General features: G+C 37.7%; 1 protein-coding gene across 1 annotated transcript in view; it reads left to right on the top strand.

The window, feature by feature from the left end:
• Positions 1-239: 239 nt before the first annotated feature.
• LOC113023401 (polymeric immunoglobulin receptor-like) overlaps positions 240-15,746 on the top strand; it is a 28,590-nt gene continuing 13,083 nt past the window's right edge. The window contains 7 exon segments of the mRNA XM_026169402.1: positions 240-641; positions 849-1,175; positions 2,150-2,470; positions 2,594-2,890; positions 3,122-3,160; positions 11,639-11,965; positions 12,372-12,692. Of these exon segments, the coding sequence (XP_026025187.1) occupies positions 479-641; positions 849-1,175; positions 2,150-2,470; positions 2,594-2,890; positions 3,122-3,160; positions 11,639-11,965; positions 12,372-12,692 (1,795 nt within the window). The 5' untranslated portion in view covers positions 240-478.

Raw genomic sequence — 15,746 nt, 5'->3', positions numbered from 1 at the left:
AAGTTTTTATCTGTCTTGTATGAAACTTGTATGAAAAGCATACAAGAGTGAAAACACATATAAGATCCCTTGAAAAATTATATAATGAAACTTGTATGTTTTGTATACTTACTAAAAAAATATATGAAAGTAATGAGAAAGTGGCCACTTTCATGAGTAAATCATGTAATCCTTATATGATTTATATATGATTTACTCATGAAAGTGGCCACTTTCATGAGTAAATCATATATGTTTTTACTATTTCTTTTCCATATGGGTAATGTCAACAGGTTAAAAGACAAAACCTCTGAGGTTTACTTTTCTGCAGTGAAAGCTTGGACTTTCAAATCTGTAGGTACAATTTCCTAGATGTTATAACTTTTTTTTTTTGGCAGCGTTGTTCTTAACACTTCTAACTTCTGAATACTTCTTTCACCACCAGATGGCCTATGTCAGCTATTTTATAAATTACTGAAATACATTTAGAGGAAGGGCCATGGAAGAAAGCGCCATCCCCTCTGTACTGATAGTTCAGCTCTGCACGTCCCTTCTCATTGCTGTAAAAGACCACAGTGTCTTCTTAACATTTTCAAATCTTACATTTCAATCAGCCAAAGCAAAGATGTGGAGCCTCCAAAACCTGCTTTTCATCCTCTGCAGTAAGTATTTTAAAAGAATAAATAAATAAACATATAAAGGTCAAAGGCAGATGTAGATTAAACAGTATATTTATCTGTTTTACTGTTAAGGAGCAGTATGCAGGACCAGTTATGAAAAGTTAGATGGCTGTCCTGGTCATCTGATTTTTTTTTACAGCTCTAACGTTGCTTCAAATAAAATATAATATTTTCAAAATGTCTTTACAGTTACTCTGAGATGTGTGACCTGTGAAGCAGGGGTGATCTATGTGACTGGATATGTGGGGAGAGAGGTTAACGTTTCCTGCTCTTATGATGAGGGTTATGAATCTTATGAAAAGTACCTGTGTAAGAACGACTGTGGTGACAGTGATCTTCTTATTACAACATCAAACTCCGTGAAAAACAAATACACAATCCATGATGACAAAACAGCACGAATCTTCACAACAACCATCTCTGATCTTCAATCCACGGATGCTGGGAAATACTGGTGTGGAGTGACCAGAACTGGAATAGATATCTACACTGAAGTCGAGCTGAAATTAGTACCAGGTAAATAAAGACATGGATTTGTACATTTAAAGTGATTAAAAATTATATAAAGAAAGTTAAACATACTGCCATTACCAGCTAATTCTGCTGTAGCATCAACATACTGTTTAACTGTAGTTTAACTCAACAGTCACTGGTTGGGTTTAGTTGAATCTTTAATTAAGATCACATTCATTCATCCCACTGATTTAGCCTGATAGATAAACATCTACAGACCAGTAGCAACAACACTTAAAAAACTGATGAGGAGATAAAATAATAAATGCAAATAGTAAATATATTTAAACCGTCATACAAGCACTGCAGGATAGAAAAAAGTCACAACTTTATAAATCTATGTGAAGCATTTGTGAGTAGAATAAAACAATGATTAGAATAGAATGTGCTTAGGTTTACTTACATAATACGGTGTGACTGTAGATTAGAAGAACGGGAAATGATTCATAACTGTGTTTTGTTGGGATGACTTTGTCAACCCCTGTTCAGAGGACTATAGTGGACTTTTGTTGTCAACTAGTTGGTTTAGCTATATGTTCTGGTGTGTAACTGTGTAGAATAAGGAATTTAATGACAGTGGGGGTCTGCCTGTTGAAAATGAGGAGTAAAAGCTGACTGAACAATAGAATTAGTGGAAAACTACTGAAGAGGGGTGGCACAGGGCAGCCCCTCCACTTACTCTATAAAGGTGTGTATGAGGGGTGCTCCTCAGATCCACTTGGTGCTTGCTGTGGCTGCATGTAGGGGGATCTCCCAGTGTGCATTGTTAATAAAGCTTTGATGAAAAATACTCCAGCCTCATCTGACCCTTCTTCTCCAGCTGGGATATCAAACAGATCAATGAGGTCAAGAAGAAGTAAACCTCAACAAAACCAAAAAACATTAAAACAATGAGTTGAAATATGAAAATTTTATTCCTTATATATAGCCATTTATGGGTGTAACACTTCTTCTGGTGTTGTTTACCTTCTTGACAGACAGCTGCTGTGACACTGTGACCAAAGTTCAAAGTTATGAGGGATACTCTGAGTCTGTCAGTTGTCCGTATGAGTCTCGGTACCACAACAGCCTGAAGTACATCTGCAGAGGAAACCGGCCCTCCACATGTCTGCAGCAGGCACTGATCACCTCTGACACCAAACAAAATGGGCGATTCAGACTTGATGATGACAAAGTGTTAGGAACATTCACAGTGACCATTAACAGTTTGACTCAAAATGATTCAGGATCATACCTCTGTGGTGTTCAAGGAAACTCTGACGTGGATGTTTTCTCTGCTGTTGAGCTGGAAGTTGAAGGTGAGAGTTCATAGTAATAGCTCTTTACACCAGCGCCAAGAAGACATTGTTTGCAGTCAAATAGTTTTGTGAAATTTGAATACTTCATGATTAAATAATACCATTTCTTTTTTGATCTGACAGAGTGGTGCTGTGTCAAAGCAAAACACATAAATGGTATTGTAGGAAATCTACTACTTTTGCAGTGTCCTTATCCTCCACAACACCGAAATAACAGCAAGTTCCTCTGTAAGGGAGACCAACGCAACAAATGCACAGACATCTCGATGGATCAAAGGGTCACACTGCAAGATGATGCTGCCTCCAGCTCCTTCACAGTGAGGATCAGATACTCAGATGTACATGATACTGGGACATACTGGTGTGGGTCAGACCCACAGTGGAGAGTTGGAAATTACACCAAGATTGAGCTGTCAGTGGGTAAGATGAACATTTTTTGATGCAAATGAAATTAATTGAGTTCCTTCTTTTGGTCCCCACTGTAGAAACAAAGGCTGTGGCTTGTTGTTTAGTTGTGTGCAGTTAGATCAGAAAAAAAATTAGCAATACCATATTTTACACTAAGCACAGACTGTACCAGTCATCTAATTTCTTTTTACAGCTCTAACATTGCTTCAAATAAAACATAATATTTTCACATTGTCTTTATAGTTACTGTGAGATGTGTGACCTGTGATATAGGGGTGAGTAGTAACATATATGCACTTTTTTCAGACCTAAAATCATAAGACCGTCTGACCACTAAATAAATAAATGGTCGGTTAGCGTGTGTGTGTGTGTGCGTGTGTGTTAATTAAGACCTTGTGGTTTTCATTTTTTACAGAGGACACGCAGTTGAGTTTTTCTACGCAGACCACTATGACAAGATAATGAAGAGACTATGAACGCCACGGCTCATCCCTGCCATCCGACTCTTCCTCTGGTCATACAACATCTGGAAGGCTAAGAATGATCCCACATGCATTGTGATGTCTGTTCTTCATGACCTTAAACCATCATTAAACATAGAACTAGCCATCGATGATGTGCTCGACCACATACTGGATTATGATGATACTGTTAAACTGAGACTGGTCCGCATGATCATGAATTACTCATAGGGAAGCGTAAGATTTAATGTATGCTGTTCAGTATTCATTGTGAATGTGAATTAAATAAAAAGATGTCTTAACATCAACATCTTAGTCATTTGTGCCTCAAACAGATCATGAAAAACACCTTGTATAAAATATATCATGATCCAGCCCATTCTGCAGGGCTGGGTGGTGTAAATAAGCTATGTATAGCAGCGGGAGAGGCAACAGGTGTAACGCCACCACTATTGCAGGTGACACGTTATTTAGAAGGAGATGACACTTACACTCTTCATAAAACTGTGAGGATACACTTTCCCAGAAATAGATTATTGGTGAATGAGATCGACAGACAGTTTCAAGCCGACCTGGTTGATATGCCTGAATATTCAGCAGATAATGATAATGTGAGATACCTGCTAACATGTATAGATGTATTCTCAAAGTATGCATGGGTTAGATGTCTCACAAACAAGACAGGGCAGCTGTAGGATATGCTTACTGCGGGAAGGATCCCTATGAAATTACAAACCGGTAAAGGCTTTTATAATACAACCTTTAAACAGCTGATGAAGCAATATAATATCAAGCATTTCTCAACAGCTAGCAGGGTTAAATCTAGCGTTATGGAGAGATTTACCCGACGCTTCGAGGGTAGAATGTGGAAGCACTTAACATCTGCCAAGTCCCGGAGATACGTAGATGTCATCCTTGATCTCACACAAGCATATAACAAGTCTTATCATAGGTCTATCCAAATGGCACCAGCAGAGGTGAATAACGATAATGAGAAATTGGTCTTTAACACGCTCTACAAGACAAAGCCTCAGAAGAAAACATGCTTTAAATTTAATTTTCGTGACACTGTACGAATATCAAAACTGAGAGTCATGTTTCGAAAAGGGTATGAGCAGACCTACACCGATGAGATCTTTACCGTGAAGGAACGCATAGGGAGACAGCCACCAGTGTACAGACTAGCGGACCTTGCAGAAGAGGTATTGAAAGGAACATTTTATGAGCCTGAGCTACAATGTGTGATTATTGATAAAATGAGAGTGTGAAAAAAAAGTGGGGCAGAAAAGGCTGGTGCTAGTGAAATGGTTAGGATGGCCCCCCTGCTTTAATTCGTGGATTCCATAAAAAGACATCATCGGTGTGTGATTAGCCCAGATGACCCGTCTCTGCTTATTCCCCGCTGGGCAGAGACAGAGGAAGAAAGGGTGAATAAAAAGAACAACATCGCCGGCTTTTATGTGACCCTCTTCTTGAATGCTTTGGGACATGTTTATCCAGGCAACAAGATATCTAATTTTAGAACAAAGCTAGCAAAACCTATTGTTTTGAATGAGCCATATGAGATGGGTGTTATAGAGTTTCAGTGCCCTATCACGACCACATTCAAACTTGTTGTGGGTATTGTTTGTTGTATACAAATGTTTACCTTTCTTTAACAGTATCTCGTCATATGGTATGTGGGCCAGTCTTAAACGAGCACAGCCGCTACTGTTCTACGTGACTGACAATAAACTCTAATTCATCATCACTGATAGATTCATCATTCTGTATCATTTGAGCTATTTCATCAAGAAACAGATCTGTATTGTACTCATCTTTAGCATTTAAAACAGGCTGTACATCAGAAGCCAGGGATGGGCTTCTCAAAACGACGTTCAAAACACTGCCCGGTTGAGACCCAGACACAGCCCTGTCTATTACATTGGCTAAGAAATCTCTTACTCTGCCCAGTGCCAGTTCTGGATTAGTAACACTTATGTCTCTAAAATCAATATTCTTATGCAATTCTCAGGCGTTAAAATCAGGTATCAGGTACATTTGGCTATTATTTCAGTCCACTCATTAAATGCCTCAAAGTCAAACCATCTAACTGGCCTAGCGGTACCATTATTGTGTTTGAATAATTTATTAGGTAGGGCTTTAAAAGTCAGACATTCAAAATTCTGGCACAGATGTTAAAGTCCATATTCTGGAGTGATTTAGCCTTGCCTAAAATCCAGGTATTTTATAGGACATTAAGAAAGGATTGCCTGCATCCAAATTCAGCCAACACTGTCGCCAATTGCCTGCATTGGAGTTAGGCATGCAATGTAGGCAGTGGCTAAAAAGACAGCTATGGCTGGACATTGTGATCTGTAGTGAGAGTAGGGGCCAGGTGGATGGAAGAAAGCCTAGAGAGGTGTAGGTATACTCTGAGGAGAAAAATACATGTGCGTGAAGGAGCTGGAGATATATATGACAGTAAAGATGCAAAGTGTAGGGCTAGTGATAGTAGATCAGTTTAAGAACATGGAGTGAACCATACAGAGCAAGAAAGTCCAAAAGAGAGGTGAAGTGACAGTATAGGCAGGATGGAGTGGCTGCACACGTGTCAAGTGTGATTTGTGACAGAAGAACAGCAGCTATAATGAATATTAAGGTTCACAACACAGTGAGGCATGCTGTGATGTAAGACTTGGAGACGTGGCACTGACAAAAAGACAAAGTGAGCACAATAGAAAGGATTGGAAATGAGTAGGTCAAAGGGACAATTCAGGCTGAGGAGTCTAATGGATAGAGGTAGACAGGCAAGGCTGACATTGCTTGAACAGAAGAGCTGAAAAGGTGCAGAAGTGCAGAAGAGGGATGGTGGATATATTGGATAAAGGATGTGGAAACTGGAGCTACCAAACATTAAGTGTTTTTATTGAAAATCTGAAAACACCCTGGGAAATGTGTGCAGCAATAATAATTGTTTTATTAGTCTTTCTATAGTCACCTGAATACATTATACCTAATACAAAAATCAACATTACATGTGTTAACAGATTTTGTATTTATAAGAAAATGTTATTAAAACAACACCTTTCTCAACACATTTATGTTGTTTTACCTTAAGTAATGCACCGTGACGCAGAATTCTAAACATTTAGTATCACAAGTAGCAGCTGAACGTCGTAAAATATATTATAAGCATATTGCTTACTTTATTTATATAAATGTTATGTGTTTATTTTTACGTGTGTATATGTGACAATCATTTTTATTTTATTTTATTTTTTATTTTTTTGTATAATGCATAGCAGTAATTTACTTGTTTTGTTTTCAATACAAACTTTATCAGCTTGAAAATAATTTTTGTTATTGGTAGACGTTATGAAATCTACCAATAATGAACTGCAGTTTGACCCTCCATCAAGTCTTTTATGCAAATATCGACATGTGTGTTATTCACAGAAACCTCAGAATCTCAGCTAAAAGCTAATATAAACCAACACGATGAATGTACGCTGACAGTCTGAGGAAGTTTTTGGACATTTGCAAACTAAAAGACATTTTTCAAATTGAAAATAAAATAAAACTGAATTCTATGGTGGTTCTGAGTGTAAGCATTGTTTTGTATGGTAATGTAGTGTTTCATGTTCTTTTTTAATTCAAGTTTAGTGAAAATAACTCAGCTTGTCTCCATTTTATATGCTCAGATGATGCCTATGCTCTCCAAAGATTGATTGTACATATCATTGTATAATTTTCAATAAGAAATGGAGAAAAGTTATTATCACTGTATTAATTTTATAGGTAATATAAAAAGTCAGTTGAATAGTCAAATGTCTAATATGCAGAAAATTACTTAAGCAGTACTTACTTAGCTACGATACTTAAAATTATTTAAAGTACAATTTGGGTCTCTTGTTGAGGATTCTTTTCTTCTGAGACAAAAGTGGGATGTTGCCTTAATTCAATCTTTAAGTATTTATTTGCCTCAAGCAGTTTTCCCTCAGTCAAAAAAACATAGTTTGTAAGCAGTTAGCTGTACCCAGCTTCCTGAAAGACAATGAGCCTAATTTATCATTACACCGGATTATATATTGAATTGTGCTTCAATGTAATTCATCAAAACTGCTGGAGAGAGGCCTTGGTTTAGACTTGGCGTTCCCTCGTTCGTGGACAGGCTGGTCACAACCTCTTCTCACTCCTCTTTCCACTGGTCAGACGAGGTCACATCTGGATTAGGAACCTGCCTCTCCTATTTCTTTATAATGACTTTTACCCCATTTATGTGTCCCCATCTCTGCACTCAATCCAACCTTCACCCTGATTTCACTTCTTCACATCTGTGGTCAAGCCAACCTTCACCCTTGTTTCAATTCCCCATCTCTGAGCTGGTCTTCGCTCTGGTCTGCACAAACAACATCTAAATATACTCTGGCATGGTGGTGATCAGATGTATTTATGCTAGCCTTTGTTTTCTAATACACTTTAGTCTTTAATCTTGTTGTCTGCAAACTGCATGCAAGTATAGGGTACTTGCGTCTTAATGGCTGGTTTTACATCATAAATGTTTCACTGTTTCCTGCAAAAACCTGACTTGTTGCCCGCAAAATGCACGTAAGTACAGGGTACTTGAGCCTTATTCAGGGGTCGTGTTATGAGGTGTTACCGTTTCCACTAGAGCAATGGCAAAAAACAAAATGTCCTTCACATTTAGACCATCTTGGCTGCTAGATCCAGTTGCTCTAAGAAAACAGCAATGTGACCAGGCTGGAACTGTGTGCTGTGCTTGCCTAGTTCACAATAATACTGCAGAGAGTTGACTAAGAATATCTGTAATATCATCTGGTTGGGTTATTGTGAGAAAGACCCTGCTGTCTTGGCCCTACTTTCCTGCAAAAATCCCCTGAATTCTGGCCCACGCAGCCCACAACAAGAGACAGAGTATTCTATTAAAGAAAACCCACTGCGATAAACATTTTTGTTTTAAAAAAAAGTTGGTAAGAGAAACAAAAAGTAACAAAAGTGTTGTGAGAACAAGTATATTTCCACAATAGGAGTTAGAATAAATATTTGGCTTTGGTTATAGTAATGGCTTTATGGTTACTTTAAGTAAAAGTAAATTTAAGCCAATATGTCAAAACATGTTTTGCTGTTATGTCCTTGAAAGTTTGTTATGTTCATTTTTTGGGGGGAAGTGTCCACTTTTTTCTGTTTTGGTTTCTATTTTTCAGATTCAACACTGTGTGTGGTTTACACAATACCCTCTGTGCTGCTACTGATGAGTGTTAGTTATTTATTCTTTATAAGTTCTATAAACAACTTATAATGTTCCAGGGTTAAAGGTATCATATATACTCACAGACCTTTACACAATAATGTGTAAGTTAAAATAACCACATGTATTTTTGTATGTTTTCAGCAACTGAGGTCACTGTGAGCAAATTAACCCCAAGTCAAACACCTCAGAGTAGGTGATGGGTGCAGCAAGAAGTGGAAGAAAACTGAAGTCCTAAGTCTTAATAGGGTAGTGGGCCTACAACACATTTAATTATGAATATATGGGATACAAGAAAACTTGATTTGCTGTTAGTTGTGTTTAATATGCAAATTTTGTTCAGCATGTGGCACAGCTGGATGCTCATTATATCTCCTATTTTTATTAAATATCTGCACATTTTTCTTTTTAACACTGAGGAATGAAACTCCAACTTGACTCACTGGCAGAGGTTTGCAACTGTAAGTCAATAATCCTACTTTGCCTGCAGTGATATGTAGGGGAGGGAAATCCAAAATGTGTCCATCAGTAATCAAGGTCCCTGCAGCATGCACTGTTCATTGGTCTGTGTTTTCTTTGTTGAGCAGTTATATGCAGTTATTCAAACCCATCCAGCCCTTTCCTCTAAAACAACTTCCTTCCTTTTTACTGGATATTGTGTCACAGTGAGCCTCCTGCTGGTGTTAGTGCAACACTGAATACAGTGTTTATAGTGCAATATTTGAAATAAATGTAGACTTCAGATTGCATCACCCAATAATTGGTATTGTGTTGGTTTCTTATATGTTAATTATAAAGCTTGTTATTAAATTTACTAACTTTATGAAATGATGACGTAAATGACGGAGGATGGAGTATACCAAAGAAATTGTAGGTATATTAGTAAGAGTAATTTTCTGGGATGAACATTTATTGACTTCCGGATGACAAAAAAAAGATGTAGATAAAAGACAAAGGATGTTCCCCTTTTTAATAAATAAGTATAGACAAATATTATAGATATCTCTATTAAATTTGAAAAATGACTTTAGTTGAAAACATAGACCCTAAAATATATAAAATTACCTAGCACAGTGTTTACACTAATTCTTAACTGTCAGCAGGTTACTTTAATAGAAAGTCAATCAATAAAACGTATCTAATTGTGACAAAAAAGATTGCAGATTTTCCTCAGTGCTGCAACATTTGAATATAATTGACTCTTATTTTTTTGTTCACCAAAGGGTATGAATATGTAATCCTTTTTCGTTTTTATGTTTGCTTGTTTGTCCGTGTGTCTTGTTTTTTAACATATCATATTCAAATTTTGCATGATGGTAGATACCAATAAACACGCAACTTTTTTCATTCAAATTTTTGCACAATATTTCTGGACATCAGGTGATTAAATGTCAATAATTGAATGTTGGATGGGTGTGAGGGCAGATGTCATCTCAGAAGATCTAACACCCAGAAAGAGAGGGGGAGAGAGGGGGAGAGAGGGGGAGAACGGATGACCAGGTGATAAATGTTTTATGGAGAGCAGAAAAGTGGTTCTCCCCTTTGTCTTCTGCAAGGTGAGTAGTGTGGAAGATTTTTACTTCTTCACTCTAGATACTGTAGTTGCTGTGAAAAAGAGCCTCAAATCAGAAGTACTTGACTCCCTGGTATAACTCTCAAATGTGCACCTTAAAACAGATAACTCATAAGCTGGAGAGGAAATGCGGTCTCACTGGTGGATGAAAGATTGAAAAAGTGTGCCATCCTATGATATGATATTATCACAATACTCCACTCATGATATATTATTCCAATTTTTAACATTTTCTGATATGCTGAGCAGCCTCCCTGTTCTGTATTCTCCCTGTATTCTGATGACCAGAATACACCCAGCTGGCAAGCAAGTTAGTCAAGTCTCCTCAAATTGTGCACACTGACAAAGACTCATTTTCACTGCTGGAAACACGCTGGCAATCTGTCTGAATTTATAGTATTTGTTGCATTTTTTAGAGAGTGAAAATCTCTCTAAAAGTCATTGCAACCAGTCCAAGTTAGTTGTGCGTCTCTGTCAGAAGATCTGTCCAATCACCTTGTAAGAAAAAGCGGCGATCCACTGGACAACCATTTCATCACCACAACTTGCAATCGGTTGGAGAATAGGAAAAAATTTAGTACAGTCACAAGCCAGACACAATTTTTGTTGTTTTTTTTGTTTTATTTTTTTGTCCTTCAGGTGAAAGGAGATTCGGGGCCTAGTTTTACTTCAGTGTGACAGAGCAATAGCCTGCTTTGAATTAGGAGGTAAGTTTGGAAATACAAGTGTGTTGGATGCCTTTTTGGTTGAGCTGACATAATCAATATAATCAATATAAGTTTGCTCGCCAAACATTATTTCAGGAGGTGCATGAGATAAGCCCTCTTGTTTTCATTATTCCAAGAGAATTTTTAATTAAAAAAAAATATATATATATATATATATCGGTATTTGGTGTCCCTGTATCAATATAATATCACCACAGAAAATATCACAATATTATACTGTATAAAAATTTCCCCACCCCTACTAAATATAGTTAAATACTATTATTTAACTCTTTTGATTCAAGACTTTTCATTTATAGCACTTCTTTCACCACTAGATGTCATATGTCAGCTATTTTTCAAATTATTAAAATACCGTTATATGAACTTCCATCTAAGAATGTTGATGTCCTGATAGTCTAGCTCCACCCCTCCCCTCATATTGCTATGACATGAAATGACCCTAGTGTCTGCACAAGCTTTTCAGTACTGACAATATTTCCTGTTACGTTTCTATTTCGATGAACAAAGATGTGGAGCATTCAAAATCTGCTGTTCATCTTCTGCAGTAAGTAATTTAAATAAGTAAACAGATAAAGATTAAAGTCAGCTGTATACTAACAAATAAATGTATGTTTTAGTATTAAGCAACAGTAAGTGAAGCTCTGTATTGGTCATATTTCTTTAAACAGCACTAAATTAGTTAGTAAGAAAGCTGACCTGACAAAGTAAAACATGATCTTTTCACATTATATTTTGTCTTCTTAGTTTCTCTGAGATGTCTGACCAGTGCAGTGGGGATGATCCATGTGACTGGATATGTGGGGAGAGAGGTTAATGTCTCTTGCTCCTATGATCAGCGTTATGAGTCTCATGAGAAGTACCTATGTAAGGACGGCTGTGGCAGCGATGATGTTCTTATTACAACATCACAAGCAAGAAAAACCAAATACTCAATTTATGATGACAACAGCGCACGAATCTTCACAACAACTGTGTTTGATCTTCAATCTACGGATGCTGGAAAATACTGGTGTGGGGTGACGATAACTGGAACAGACATCTACACTGAAGTCGAGCTGAAATTAGTACAAGGTAAAAAGAAAAGAAAAAAAAAAGTGGCTTTGCAAAAGTCAATTATAGATTGATAGTGAGAAGATACCATAACAAATAAAATTAAAGGTAAGGACTTCAGTTTCAGGCTAATAAAAGTTTGTATTTCTTTAAATATACGGATATACAGACACAGCAGTGTAGTGTACTTTAATGGTCCGGCATTTCACTACATGTCGTACTGTCTATGATTATGTGTGTGACAAATAAAATTTGAATTTCTTTAAACAGTGGTATGTGAGTGCAGGACTATCTGGAATTTTTGCTGCAAAATTGACCTTCTGTAAAACTGCACTTTAACTTGGAAAAAACACTTAAGTCTTATATGTAATAGTTTTGTGGCTGTAACGTATCTTCTGGTGTTGTTTATTGTTTACCTTCTTGACAGACAGATGCTGTGACACTGAGACCAAAGTTCAAAGTTATGAGGGATACTCTGAGTCTGTCAGTTGTCCGTATGAGTCTCAGTATCAGAACAGCCTGAAGTACATCTGCAGAGGAAACCAGCCCTCCACATGTCTGCAGCAGGCACTGATCACCTCTGACACCAAACAAAATGGGCGATTCAGACTTGATGATGACAAAATGTTAGGAACATTCACAGTGACCATTAACAGTTTGACTCGTAATGATTCAGGGTCATACCTCTGTGGTGTTCAAAGACACTCTGAGCTGGATGTTTTCTCTGCTGTTGAGCTGGAAGTTGAAGGTAAAAAAATCACAGTAATAGCTCTTTACACCAGCACCAAGAAGACATTATTTGCTGTCAAATAGTCTCTAAGAAACTTAAATATTTGATTATTCGAAAATAATGTTTCTCTTTCAATCTGACAGAGTGGTGCTGTGTCAACTCAACTAAAATGAATGGTACTGCAGGAAATCCACTAACTCTGCAGTGTCCTTATCCTCCACAACACTGGGATAACAGGAAGTTCCTATGTAAGGGAGACCACCGCAACAAATGCACAGACATGGTGACGAGTCGAAGCAGGTTCACACTGCAAGATGATGCTGCTTCCAGCTCTTTCACAGTGAGGGTCACAGAACTGGAAGCAGCTGATGCTGGGACATACTGGTGTGGGTCAGACTCACAGTGGAGAGTTGGAAACTACACCAAGATTGAGCTGTCAGGTATGCTGGACACTTTTGTATAAGATAATACAATTTAAGCCACGCGTTTGTTTTATGTCAGTTCATGTTTTAGGTCAGTTCCGCTATCTGAAGAGTGCAGTAAAACTAAAACTGTCAATATGATGTTTACACTCACCACAAAAAATAGCGGCACAAAAAATAGAACTACTGGGAGGCTCACTTACCACAGGTGGTCTGAGTCTACAAAAGTATTTTTGTCCTTCTAAGCAGTCATATTCTAACTTCCACTATACAATCAATCCTCGCATTTGTAATAAAACTTAGTTGTAACAACCCCATAAATGGCTTATTTCATGTAAATTTCGTTCAAATCTGAACAATTTGCATATTTAAGTGAAAACGCTACATCCAGATGAACAGAATCAACTTTTGGAGATTTACTTTCCTGGATGATTGAGAATGCATCAAGACGATCTAACTGTATTCTATTACAGTTACCATTTAAATGGATGGTAATCAGAATACAGTTACTTTGTTGAAATAAATAGAATACACGGCAGTCATTTCCTGTGTCATATGTTAGGCTAGCCCCTCTCTATGCCTTCTCCAAATTTGGTGACTAAATGCAGTCGGGGGTAGGTTTAACTCAGTTGGCTAAGCATGTAGTCATACATTGCATGGCTGAGAACAGGTGGCCTGGGTTTGAGTACGACCCACGCCTCTTTTCTTTTTAAAAATTTAAGCTCAATTTCCATCGGGGATTAATACAGTTTCTCTGATTCGGATTGCTGGAAACCCAAACAAAACACCCAATAAGAGGCTCTAAATTAAGCATCCTGTTAATGTTGGTGGTGTAAGTTACACAATGGACCCAGAGCCAGCAGTGCATGGGCAGGAATGCACTTCCAACACCACTACATAAGAAGAATGGGATGGGCAAAACTTCAGTACCGTCGATGTGCTATGCTGTGTGATTTTTATTACTATTAATGAAGGATACTCGCCACCAAGCTAACATTGTTAGCTGAGGTTAGTTCATAGACTGCAGACTGTTAGGAAGCTTCTCAAAGTTAAGCACTTTGGCAAAATTCGCTGTTTCTGTCACGGTTTGTGGGGCAAGCTGTGTTGAGGTATGAATGAAGGACCCAAAGTGCAGGCACTGGCTGAGATGTGAGTGAGCTTTATTTAAGGAGACTGACACAAAGAAAGGGCGCGAGAAAGAGAACTAAGAAATAATCTAAACTGGGAAAGCTAAGAACTAAACAACAAACCTCAAAGGGTGAGGGTATGGAGAGCAGAGGTAACACGAAGAACGACAAGGAGGGAGAACAGCATGGAGGGACACAGAGTGACTCAGGGAAACAACACAGATGGACCAGAAACAAGCACAAGAGGACACACACTATAAATACACGTGGGGAAACAAGGAAACTGCACAAAGGAGGGAGACACAGCTGAACCTAATTGACATGACGAGACAGGAAGGACGCAAACTAAATACACTGACACCAAATAAGGGCCTTCAAAGTAAAACAGGAAACATACACTGACAGAACTCAGAGACATGAAACTGAAAGAGCAGAGGGAACACACAAGCAGGGATGACTGAACACTAAACCAAGGAAGTACAGAAACCAAAACCAAAAAAAGAAAGTCTCAAACAGAATACCTAATAATAATAAGAAGAAACACAAAACGCTGCCTCAAAAGACCCAGGACCATGACAGTTTCATAATGTCTAATAAGCTTCATACAGTTAAGCGCAATCACTACATGACAGAAACACAATCTAATCTCTCTTAAATCAGGTTCGATGCTTGGCTGCATGCCAAATATCCTTGGACAAGATACTGAACCCCAAATTGCTCTCCGATGCATGCATTGGTGTGTGAATGTGTGCTGGTATTAAATAGAAAGCATTTAATCATAGAAAATAGTGCTGGTGTGAATGGGTGAGTAGAAAAGGCCAACGCCTCCTTACCCAGACAATATGGAACAGACTGCACACAGCCAGTATCTTGTCTCATAGTGTTGTTTGCGCTGGTGGCAGCAAAATGTGCACTTGAACCTTAACATGTGGAGGAACATCATCTTCATCAATCAGTGCGGATTCCACTTTCAGGACTCGGATCATATGGTTAAGCTATGGAGAAGATATAGAGAACATTATAGTAATTGCTGCACCCTTAGGGTAAAAGGTTTTGATGGAGGCAGTGTGATGGTGTGTGGAGACTTCTGTCATCATTGGAGGAGAATATAATCCACATGCTATAACTTGTTTTGACTAGCCACATATTAAAGACAGTAAAGCATTCTTTTTATATAAAAGAATATATAACATTTGTTTTGTTGAAATTATTTTAATCAGTAAGTCATATCTGATGAAATGTCATCTTTTACTAGCCATTCTGTTAAAAAAATAGAAAAAACAAAGTCTGTCTTGAAATGAATGTGGTAACAACACTAAGAGTGTTTTTCTCTTACAGTCTTTTTGCAGCACACCAGAAAAATCCCAGGTAAAGCTATTATAGAAAATATAAACTGCATATGTGTTTCTGTTAGTGTGCATGCCAGCTGAGAAATGTTGTGAGAACAAGTACCTTTTCACATTTAAGGTTAACAATTGGTTTTGTTTATGGTTATGGTTTCATGGTTACAGTACATGAAGTAA

This window comes from Astatotilapia calliptera, chromosome 6 (assembly GCF_900246225.1).
Source record: "Astatotilapia calliptera chromosome 6, fAstCal1.2, whole genome shotgun sequence".
NCBI classification, from domain to species: Eukaryota; Metazoa; Chordata; class Actinopteri; order Cichliformes; family Cichlidae; genus Astatotilapia; species Astatotilapia calliptera.
Note: the sequence above shows the minus strand (reverse complement) of the source record. Positions and strands in the feature narration are given on the sequence as shown.